This window comes from Festucalex cinctus, chromosome 6, assembly GCF_051991245.1.
Source record: "Festucalex cinctus isolate MCC-2025b chromosome 6, RoL_Fcin_1.0, whole genome shotgun sequence".
NCBI lineage: Eukaryota > Metazoa > Chordata > Actinopteri > Syngnathiformes > Syngnathidae > Festucalex > Festucalex cinctus.
Genome location: NC_135416.1, coordinates 14,289,116 through 14,301,007, shown reverse-complemented (window position 1 = coordinate 14,301,007; position 11,892 = coordinate 14,289,116). Strand labels below are relative to the sequence as shown.

The 11,892-nt window shown below is 41.1% G+C and overlaps 1 protein-coding gene across 1 annotated transcript; it reads left to right on the top strand.

Annotated features, from left to right (window-relative positions):
* The first annotated feature begins 29 nt into the window (after positions 1 to 29).
* Positions 30 to 10,053, top strand: srp68 (signal recognition particle 68). The gene is made up of 16 exons (XM_077524672.1): positions 30 to 203; positions 605 to 671; positions 779 to 892; positions 1,108 to 1,303; positions 1,703 to 1,785; positions 1,880 to 1,989; positions 2,080 to 2,159; positions 2,240 to 2,380; positions 4,877 to 4,975; positions 5,082 to 5,146; positions 5,234 to 5,387; positions 5,476 to 5,570; positions 5,640 to 5,769; positions 5,869 to 5,944; positions 6,020 to 6,072; positions 7,625 to 10,053. The coding sequence occupies exons 1-16, from the start codon at positions 116 to 118 to the stop codon at positions 7,850 to 7,852; spliced, it is 1,779 nt and encodes a 592-aa protein (XP_077380798.1). The 5' UTR covers positions 30 to 115; the 3' UTR covers positions 7,853 to 10,053.
* Positions 10,054 to 11,892: the final 1,839 nt, after the last annotated feature.

Genomic DNA, 11,892 nt, shown 5'->3' with positions numbered 1-11,892 from the left:
AAACTCGCGAGATTCTCCAGACTTTGCCCCTCCCTGCAGCGCTATTGGTCCATTTCGGGAACAGTTCAGCGTGTCTGCTGTCTGTGGTTGTGTTCAGTTTTGCTAGCATTTTGTAATGGCCACAGTTAAGCAAAACGTAGCGAAAGCTTCTTCCTTGGATGAAAATAAGGAAAATTCACCTGGCGGAGGAATTGGACTTGAAAGTATCTTTTTGCAGCATTGTATATATTTTGCGTGTTTTAGTTAGGTCAAGACCGCCAACTTAGCTCCGAAGCTAACATTTAGCATGTTAGCTACGTGTGTCGGAGGCTAGCGATGTTAGGCTACGTGTCACACTGAAACAGTCTGTCACTGGTAGACGTTTCAACTTCGTTTGCTAGTTCGCATTAAAATGATTGAGAGCGGCATATCTATACATGAAATAATTATGTTAGTTCGTGTTGCTTAGTACACGGTCATTGTGTTGTTTGAAAAAAAAAAAAACAGTTTTAAAATACTGTCGTAATGGTGCGTGCACGTGGACTGTGTAAAAATAATAATAAAAAAAATGAATGAATAGAAAAGTTAGTGTGTGAAGCTGACTTTCCTTAACTGTGCATCGCAGTCTTGCAAATAATCAAGGAGTCTCAGCAGTTGCATGGTCTCAGACATGGAGATTACCAAAGATACAGGTAAGATCCTGTCTGGTACAGGAGTAGTGGCATTATTTCTGCACGAAGATTAAACGTTTATGATCTTGAATCCTACCATAAAGCAACATCTACTTGGTATTTTTCAGGGGCTATTGTTCTCGGAGACTGCGTCGTCTACGCAAGACACTTGGATTCAAGATGGGGAACCGGCACAAGTTTGTTGGAAAAAAAATTACAGTTGAAATGCTTTCGGACAACAGGTAAGGAATGTCACAAAATGTATTGGTATATTCTGTTGTGTGAGTGGTTACAGGTAGATGGATGCACGTTACGTTTATCTTCTGCCATCTAGTGGATGTGCAACTAATTATTGTGCCTGTCGCTGCAAGTTGCTAGTATAGATAGATGACCAAAGCTGCATTTGTAGTAAATATTTTGGTTAAAATGAAACGTCCAGCTTGCTTCTTGTTTATAGGTACTTGCTGCTGGTTTTGATGGAAGCGGAGCGTGCGTGGAGTTACGCCATGCAGTTGAAGCAGGAGGCCAACACGGAGCCACGTAAGCGTTTCCACCTGCTGGCACGGCTTCGCAAAGCTGCCAAGCACAGTGGGAAGCTGGAGAAGCTGTGCGAGAGCCCCTCTGTTGATGCCAAGACTAAACTGGAAGCGCAGGTACACCTAAGCCTTTACTGATGGGGATGTGTGTGGACCTGTCGCAATAACACATTTTTCGGGGTTATATGTTCTCCCAGAAACTAACACAATAATGATAGGCTCACTTAGCCTAAAAAATATCTAAAATGCATCCTGTTTCAATTGGAAGTCAACTTAAAAAAAAAAAAAAAAAAAAAAATCCCCAGTTTTGTCCCATGAAATAATGACATATTACTATCCTATTCATTGCACAACCACTCACTTATAAAATTTAACATTTTCCTCTTCCATATGTCAATTATAGATTATTTTTGTTTTGTTTTTGTTTTGTTTTTTATATTTGAGCTCTGTTGTTTTGCTTATTGTTTCTCCTTATTGTTCAGAGTCACTGATGTTGCATCTTGTTTTTAATTGCAGGCCTACACATCATACCTGACGGGCATGGTCGAGTTTGAACTGCAGAAGTGGAAGTGTGCCATGGAGGCCTTCAATAAGTGCAAGTGAGCCATTTTCTCAATTTTTTTCTCATAACATTGTTATTGTTACTTTTTATCATAGTCAAGGATTACCATAAACTAATCATTTTTATTGAAGGACCATCTATGAGAAGCTGGCAAGTGCATTCACTGAGGAGCTGGAAGCGCTGTATCGCCAGCGTGTAGACGAAATATCACCCAACATCCGATACTGTGCTTACAATATAGGTAAGAGTGGTAGACAATAGTGAAAATAAATAGCACTATTCATTGCACCTCTTGCCTTTTCCCCTCACTCACAGTGTTGCCGTCTTACAGGTGACCAGAACGCCATCAACGACTTGATGCAGATGAGACTGACAGGAGGAGGTGGAGGCATGATGGCAGAGAAACTAGAAGTGAGAACATTGATGTTGCTCACAAACAGAAGAATCACTGCCTCCAAATTTACCAACGTTCATTTTACTTCCATCTCCAGACCCTGATCACTCAGGCAAGAACCAAGCAGGCAGCCACCATGAGCGAGGTGGAGTGGCGTGGGAGGAGTGTGCCCGTCAAGATTGACAAGGCCCGCGTCTTCCTGTTGGGTCTAGCAGACAACGAGGCTGCCATCGCTCAGGTCAGGACTGCTACATGGTTTTATGGAGGTCCAGACCTCCTCCACCATGGTCCTTTTGGTTCTTTTTTCATTCCAATTTGCCTTTTAGAGCTTTAAAATGTGTGCAATTAGTTAAAAAGTTGCTTTTACATGTGCATAACAAGCAATACCAAATACCAGTTTGTATGGAAAGCTGTAGATGCCTGAGAAAATGTCAAATGCTACCACCAAAGTTAATGCCCCCCACAAGTGGTTTAAAACCACTTGCTTCTCACAAGGGTCGCAGGGGGTGCTGGAGCCTATCTCATCTGGCTTCGGGCATGTAGGCGGGGTACACCCTGAACTGGTTGCCAACGAATCGCAGGGCTCACAGAGACAAACATCCACACTCACAAGCACACCTAGGGACAATTCAGAGCGCCCAATTAACCTGCAATGCATGTCTTTGCAATGGAGCGGAGTACCCGGAGAAGACCCACGCGGGCACGGGGAGAACATGCAAACTCCACCCAGGAAGGCCGGAGCCTGGACTTGATCTTGCGTCCTCAGTACTGGGAGGCGGATGTGCTAACCATTCATCCACCGTGCCGCCCTCAGTTCAACATGTTTCATTGAAACGTTTTATAAAGACACAGTTGTGTTCAATTTTGGTCTTGCATGTTGCAAATAGGTGTTATTTATAATTTTCTGTATAAAAGTTTAAATGTATGCTGAAGGAAAACATCGACTAAATTTGCTCTTTATTTCGTCGACTAAAATTGCTCATTTTCATCGACTAAAATTTGATTAAAATTAAAACACAGATGACTAAATTATGACTATAACAAAATTTAACACTGCCTAGAAGTCAAACAGTGTCAGTTCCGCTGCAGTCTGTGACACTTGTCTTTGCGTAATTCCCACCTTTGTAAAAGTGTCTGGGTGTAGTTTAGCGAATGTTCAAAGGGTGTCATTGTCGCCTTTCCAGTCTCCCTTGGCCACTGGAAGCCACCTCCACTCATTCCTGTGGCTTTTTTCGAAAGCGCCACTCGTGGGCACTCCCATCACGCCCTCTGGCATTCAGCCCCGCTCTTCGTACGACTACATTCTGAGCATATCAGTACACACGTAAATGCATGACAACACCCAGTTTGTGTGTGGGTGAAGATACAATAGTATTGCCATTTAATATTTAGAGGTCTGACTTCAGATCCAGACAGAATTTTTTTTCCCCATAGAGTGAGGTATAGATGCAAGAAGTTAGAGGATCTCATTTTTTCATCGTTTTCATTCAAGCAGCATTATACGTGCTCATTGAAGCGAAGAGCCACATTGTATGTGTCAGTCTGCAGCATGCATGCAGCCCTCCTGTTCAACCACAGAGAATGTAAAACAGGTCCAGCAGGTTGTGCTGGGTGTACCCATTGTGCAGTTACGCAAGTGCACAACATTAAATACCATCATCGCCCCTGAGGTGTGCATCTCGTCTGCTTCATCAGTTAGGATTGCAAAACACATCAAACTGAAGTTGATACGGTGCTTTTGCTGACCTTCACTACTTTTTGTAATGTTTACACGGCGTCTTTTTGATTTTGTAGTTGTATAGATAATACAAGGGTATTGACTTGTTTTTAAGGTGAAGAACAATGTGTCATTGACAATGACTTGTACCCTACATAGAGTGTATGCAAGTAGAGTGCAGGAATGCATCAGTAGCCTGCTGGGCCACATACCACCTCCTCCTCCTCGCCTTCATCGCCAACCATACATTCTTGCTTCGAGTCTCGCACTTAAACTACTGGAGCTTAACGAGCCTTGGTGTGGTTGTCTTGATTGACTTGTGCGTTTGCGACTTTAATCACAGGGAAAGTGAATGCGAGTGTCAAATTGAGATGTTGTTGAGCAACACGCTAGCATTCCAACTCAACATATGCCTCCCTAATTCCTGTGTGTGAAGTCATTTGTCCTGATTTAATTCTGCTTTGAAAATATGTCTGCTGTCCCATAAATTAAAAATAAAAATACATTTATGACATTGCAGAATTTAGAAAGGAAAACTAAGATCTGCATTTCTTTTAAAGCGGAAGTCAACCCCCAAAATTTTTTTTTGATAATATGCTCTCTGCAGCCTCACAAGTCTAAATATGGTATTCTAGTTAATATTGCGTTAGTGGAATATAAGTTGCAAAAAAATCCAGCCATTTTTATCCATTCCGGGGCGGCCATTTGCTGTCGACTGAAGATGACGTCACAGTTTCTCAGCTCACAACCAATCACAGCGCAGCTACAGAAAACAAGTGAGCTGTGATTGGTCGTTGCCTGAACCCTCAGCAACATTGATGTCATCTTCAGTCAACAGCAAGCAGCAAAATGGCCGCCCCTTGAGGTGGGAAAAATGGCTGGGTTTTGCTTCATAACTCATATTCCACAAATGGAATATTATTCAGGATGTCATGTTTAGACTTAACATATTATTGTCAAGAAATGTTGAAGGTTGACTTCCATTCTAACGCCATCTCCGTGTTGCCTCTCTCAAAGGCAGCCAATGAGGAGACCAAAGAGCATCTTTATGAGACCCTGCTGGCCGAGTGCCGCGACACCATCCAAGCGGTGCGAGAGGAGCTCAAGACTGAGGCGGTACGATTATATCCCCTTAAAAGTACCTTTGTTTAGATAGCTCAAATTGAAGATGTTCCTATGACTGAAAAGTTTCTAACATGTTCCATATTGTTTATGCTTGTAGAAGCAGCGAGAGAGGAGCGCTGACGCTGAAAATGGCAAAGTGTCCAACATGCAGTTCTTGCACAGGTAGTCAAGATGATGTGACGTTAGAATCATTAGCGTGGCTGTGTGGGAAGTGAAACGTTTGCTGAAGTTTCTGTGGTCGTCCGCCAGCTACCTGAGCTACATCAAGCTGTGCACGCTGGTGAAGAGGAACGAAAGCATGGCGCACACGCTGCAGGCTAAGTTGAAGGAGCCTGAGGCGGATGAGAGTAAGAGGGGGCCCCGTCCACAGGACCTCATCCGTCTCTATGACATCGTCCTGCAGGCAAGTGTGCGCTTGTAGAACATCCTAACCGCTGTCTCCCTTCCAAATCCGACACCTGTAACCTCTAACATCGCTGCTGTCCCCACAGAGTCTGGCTGAGCTCTCCTCCCTGCAGGGCCTGGAGGATGACCACACCTTCCAGAAAGAGGTGTCCCTCAAGACCCTGGCCTACAAAGCCTACAGGTTAGCCACCGTGCATGTGACCATTAGATACATGACATGCCTTTGATATTGACAATGTTTCCCTTGTAGGTGTTTCTACATTGCCCAGTCTTACGTTCTGGTGAAGAAGTGGAGTGAGGCTCTGGTGCTCTATGAGAGGGTCCTCAAGTATGCCAAGGAGGTGCAGTCAAAGGCCAAGAGCATGAACAACAGCTTTAAGGTTGGGAGCTTGCAGAGCGTTACTATTATAGCCTCAATTGGACTTTCAGAATGTGCATCCACTGTTGTTAGAAGCTTACATTGTTTGTGATGTTGACAGGATCTCCCCGATGTTCAAGAGCTCATCGCTAAAGTCAATGCAGAAAAATACTCTCTTCAAGCTGCCGCCATTTTAGGTGAAGACTTGAAGCTGCACATTTTCTTTTTTTTTCATGAAGGAGCAAACCTGACGATATGCATGTTCGTTTCAGACACTGGCGAGCCTGTTGACGTTCCCATTCCACAGCCCGTCAAAGACAACACGGTAAGAGGGAACAACTCCAAAATATATAAATGGATGCAGATATTTTTTAAATGTTTTGGCTAAGAAGGCAACAGAAACCACCACAGTTGCACATTATGATCACTATGATCCTCATTACTTTTTCAGCATTTCAGTATCAGCGCAAAAACTGATTATTAGTAGTGAAGGGGATTGATAACCGATATTTAAAGCTGATAGTCGTTTGCAGTAAAGGAGAAAATATTAGTGTCAAAAAACCAAACACTTTTTCTTTTAATTTTAAGCATATAAAGAATTGACAGCTTTGTTTAAAAACTATAGCAAAAATTGCAAGGAGCTTCCAGGGTCATCAGCAAGTTAAGCTAAATTAAAAACAAAGCTAGTAAATACTTCCCTAAAGTTTTTTTTTTTTTTTTTTTTTTTTTTTTTACTGTAAATAAAGTTTTCTAAAATTTTCAACATAAATTACTTTTATTTTTAATTTAAAAAAAGTGTAGGGAGTTCCAAGAGTCAGCAAAATTTTTATAAAGTGTAAATTTAAATACGTAATTAAAAAGTTCCCTGTATCTCACTCAGTGACAAATGCATGCAAATGTGGCAATTATTATTTTTATTTTTTTTTGTTTGGTCAGGGTTTGTAAGTTTTCAAAAGATCTTCAACAGTTAAAAATTGTCTGAATATGTTCAAAATGTCTTTGAGACAAGTAGAAACTGTGAACATCTTGTAAATCCTGACGATATTAAGCTCAGTGAGATACCAGCTTTATCGGCCTGCAGATTCGTAAACAGGCCGATTGCGATATTTGTCAAAATGCCAAATTTTGGCACCAATTATCGGCCTATACCTAATGAGTATAGTTGGTGGCCTTAATGAAGTGAAAATTGCTAGTTAAAAGCGGTTCTCACTATCTAGTAGGGATGTAACGATAAACGTGATATCGTGATATTAAAACTGCCACAATATCATCGTGGTCATGTTCATGATGTTTAAATGCAACACATCTGTTAAAAAAAAAAAGTCAGGTTGATTTCCATTTGTGCAGTGGCTAGTTTTTTAGTGCAATATAATTTTCATTAGGGATGTTTTGGCCCTTCTATGTTTAAAATCTACACTAATTGCCAGATGAAGGGGAATATAATATGCCTGTGAAGCAAGTCAGTATGTGGAGGAACTCAATGTTTGCGTGCATTACCAACATCACATAATAAAAAACATAATTATAATAATAATAACATTGTTATGTACAAAAGCACAATATTGTGCTTTTTTTTTTTTTTTAGTATGAGCTCGATTTTTTACAATATTGTGACTTACTTTAAATATCGCCAACCTCCCCACAATATCGTGATAATTATCGTATCGTGAGCTTCATATTGTGATATCGTATCGTGACGTTTGGATATCGTTACATCCCTACTATCTAGATGCTAGTTTTCGAGCACAGGTTTATAGTGTGTATGTGTAAACAAAACACTCGCGTAGAATATTGTATATACGTAGAAACAATCCCCGCATTTGCGTGTACGTTCTAAGAAGCGCCTTTTCCGTCACGGTGTCCTCGTCACTCTCCAGCCTCTGTGCGAGCGTTTGGAGACGTTCCGCCTGGACCCGTCCCTGGTGGGGAAGCACCCCAACCTGGTCCACTTCCCGCCCGACTTCCAGCCGATCCCATGCAAGCCTCTTTTCTTTGACCTGGCTCTCAACCACGTGGCCTTCCCGCCCCTGGACGACAAGGTGGAGCAGAAGGTCAAGGGCGGCCTGACCGGCTACATCAAGGGCATCTTTGGCTTCGGCAGCTAGAACGTGAGGAAGAAGTAAAGCCCCTCCCCACCCGGTGTCACTTGTCAGAATCATCTTTCTTGAATGGTTGCTTTCAGTGCCTCCGTGCGAGACAAGCAGATGAGTTTTGGAGGAAGGAATGTCATGAAATCTACCTGCCATGTTTTTAATGACTTGTCATGGTTAAACCGGTTACCATGTCTTAATATTTACAGCTATGTTGTTTTGTCCCTGCAGCATTTGTAGATTTTTTTTTTGAACACTTTGACACAGTACACTTGATGAAACTCTAATCATGTGACCTCAAACACCTCATTTGTTTGCTTTGTCCCTTTTCTTCCCTCCGAGTCCTCCCTGATTTTTTTCTCATTTGTCAGAGTTCACATATAATCACTGCGGAAGAGTCAACTGGTTTAGGCGATCAGTGCACCGGTTAAAAAGCACAATGCGGCAGTTTCTTCTCGAAACATAAATGGTGCTCAAGTCATGTCGAGTAGGGCATCCTCTATGAATTTAGGCGAGCTCATAGGGAAGAAAACTGAGACAAAGGGTGTGTTTGAAAATATGCACCATTTGGAAATGCAGAGCGGTGTTGGAATGTAATGGCACGCACTCAGCGTCAGATTGAATTTTCAAACGCACCCAAAGTTCATCCTTGTTGATTTGATTTGATTCTGTGAGCATTTTTAAAAGGACAGAAAACATTCGCTGGATAGTTGAGTGGGACGAGGTCCAATGGTTTCAATCTTTCCAAATGGCTCACGTTTTACAGTATCACACGAGTACACACCTCACATTTTGCTAACTTGTTTTCATGGAATGGTGAAGAAATGACACTTTGCCACAAGTAGTCAGTGTATAGCTTGTATAGGTCAACACAAAACCATTGTCTAAATCACTGGCAACAAAAGTGTGTACACCCCTAAGTGAAAATGTCCATATTGTTTTGTTTTTTTTAACTACTGTATTGCCTCAGGCACTACGGTGCTGCTGAGTTTGCAGACATTGGTAGTCGTCATATAGCGTAAGCCATCCTTACGTAGAGATACATTTTTTTTTCTTAGATCCTCAGAATGTTCTTGTCATGAGGTGCCATGTTGAACTGCCAGTGAGAGAGTGTGCAAGTAATTACGTAATAACAAACCTGAGACTATAGCACGAACTAGCCAAATGACACCAGGGATGTACAATGGCTGATTGGGGCCAATTTGGACATTTTCATTTTGGGGTTTACTCACTTTTGTTGCAAATGTTTGACACATTGGCTGTGTATGTACCCGTAGTAATTTTGAGGTGGACAGTAAATAGTAATACTAAGTTGTGCAGTGTTAAGTTATACTGTAGCAGTGTCATTTCTACAGCATTGTCCGATGGAAAAAAATAAAATATTTATAAAAATGTAACAGGTGTACTTTGTACCACCCTCATTCTAAGCATAAGTCTGCTGCCTGATGACCATGTAATCTTTTATGTTTTTAATTTTCTTCTTTATTTCAGTTTTACCACAACCATAAATATCATCCCTATAATATACCATGCAAAGGTCTTACGTGGGCACTAGCTCTGTTGCTTTATTGACCCACAGTTAGAATAACTAAAACTAACACAGATGGACAAATAAACGACACGCCAACAGTTTATTTTTCAGTCTGGCCTCTACTGAATGAGCTGTATGAATTTTAGTTACATATTGTTATGATAGCAAACAGCAATTCAAAGGATTCACAAGGCTTTTGCATAGATCTATGTCTGAAGGCCTTCAGAATATAGTTTTTGACTTCTTTTTTTTCCCATTTTATGAACCGCTGATCTGTAAATGTACAATACGGTTTGTCCCCGTTTTATCATAGTTTTCTATTTTATAGTGGAAACATAATTCCAAGTCGTATTGTAATCATAACAGTAAATACAGTATCGGTATGTATAACACTTCTCGGCGGTCGATATTAAAACAATGAAATGAAAAGCAGTCTGTAAGATGTTAACTGAGGGTGCCTTGTTGAATTTTAGGCCACTTCGTAAACTAATCCATTGTGTGTTCTATGTAACCTGGAAATGTTATATGTTGCAACCCTAAAAGTACACACTATTTTGCCACCTATTGAGTCCCCCCGTCCTATTTGTCTTTGTAGAAAAGAAATGGTCCAAATGAGTTGTAGTTTGGAAGCAAAAGAAATGAACTGGATGATCTGAATGCATAATTAAAATATATTTGCACCAACTGTTTGCTTTAGTTGTTCTTGGAATGACAATGTGACTGTAAAGTGTGCATTTGCGACATTTATGAACAGGTTTTGTAGCGGCGGGTGTGTGGGATGCCTCAACTGGGCGTGGATGTGTGTGTAGGTTTGCGTACATCATAGCTTGCATTAACCGCAAAGGCGTGTTTGTCGCTCGCCGGCAAAGTTCGGTCTCTCGCATTGTTAACATCATAGTGGACCAATCAAAGCTTCCCTTTTGGAAGCATGTGAAGCTCATGTCTCACCTGCTCCCCACACACACATTCCAGCGCCACGCAGAATGTGCCCTGCCTGGATGGAGCGATGATGTGCCGGATGAGGTGGAGATAAGGATTCTTGTGTGTTGTGCTGAATGAGCTGTGACCGGGTTACTCCAGTTTCCCCCAAATTCTTTCATTGTTCAAGTCAACCACATCCTTTTCTGTTTGACTTGCTTTCATTGTTTTTCTGGGAAGCAACCACACCTTTAAAGTATTTACAGGGTGCCATACACACAAAGTTGAAAAATATACTGTTAATATTTCCTTTGCGTCTAGACTTTGGAGACACCCCGTTATAATACAACAGAAATGAATGAAAACTTCTTAGCTTTTGTGCTACCTGGCAAGGTACTCTTATCAGGTGTATGCTAGTCATTAGCCACAATGCTTTCACGGGCACTACATGCCACTCGAGTTGCTGCATAACCTGCTTGCTCAAATTATTTGTCTGTGTAATTGGTATTTAATTAATTGCATTGCTCATGCTGTACTGAAAAGTCAAGACACTTTATTCGGACATTTTGATTCGGTGGTTATCACGCGATGCCATCACTGGCACCCTTCTGTGGTGGCATTACGCACATAAATACAAAAACTTAACCTTTATGTTACTGCTTTAGCTCACTTAGCTGGAGTTCCACAAAAATTGTTGGACCCTTAAGTAGATTTACCTTGCAGTTGATATGAACAACAATCACTGTTAAAATTAGGCTTTCAATGATCAGGATTTGGGGACCGATCAGTGAAAATGAATAAAAAAACGACAAACAATCACCATTTCAATCAAATGATGGACTTAAACTTTTAGCGTATACTGTGAAACCAAGGATTATTAGGCCTAATGGAGATATTCATCAGTTGATTTTGGCACCACAGACCGATCCAGGTCATTTAACTCATTCACTGCCTTTGACAAGTATACTTGTCAATTGTATTTTTTAGAGCGGTGCTAAATGGGGGCGAATCTGAGCATGCTCCACTGTAAATATCAAACTTGGAAACAACTTTACTGATGCCCAACCACCGGTAGATGACATCATTGCCCCATTTTATAGGAAATAAACACAGTTTCAGAGTCCATGGGAGAAATGGCTGTATTTTGGCAAACCTACATTTTTCTGCTGTCAATTATAAAAGAACGGGACGGGACAAAAAGTAGGGAGTCTATTCTGTTATTTGGTAGATTCGGTTTATATATAATTATTGAATGTAATATCACATGAGTATTGGAAATGTAAAAATTTTCTATAATGACTGGCAGTGAATGAGTTAAAAGATTAATTGCTCTGTTAGACAATTTGCTGCACATTTCTTTCTCACTTTTATCGTTTTTTGATTGCCTCTGTGACACTATCTCTATCTTTCTGCTCATCCATGACAAAGCACTTCCGAACACTATCTTAAGCAATTTCACTTTATAGCCATTTTAACTGTTTATACTACGTTCTGTACAAAGACAAATGTTGCCTTTGATTGTGGGATGCAATTTTGTATAGCTGCTTCATGTATTCCGCCACAACAGAGAAGAGAAGAGACTCCTCCTTTGACAGAGGAGCACAAA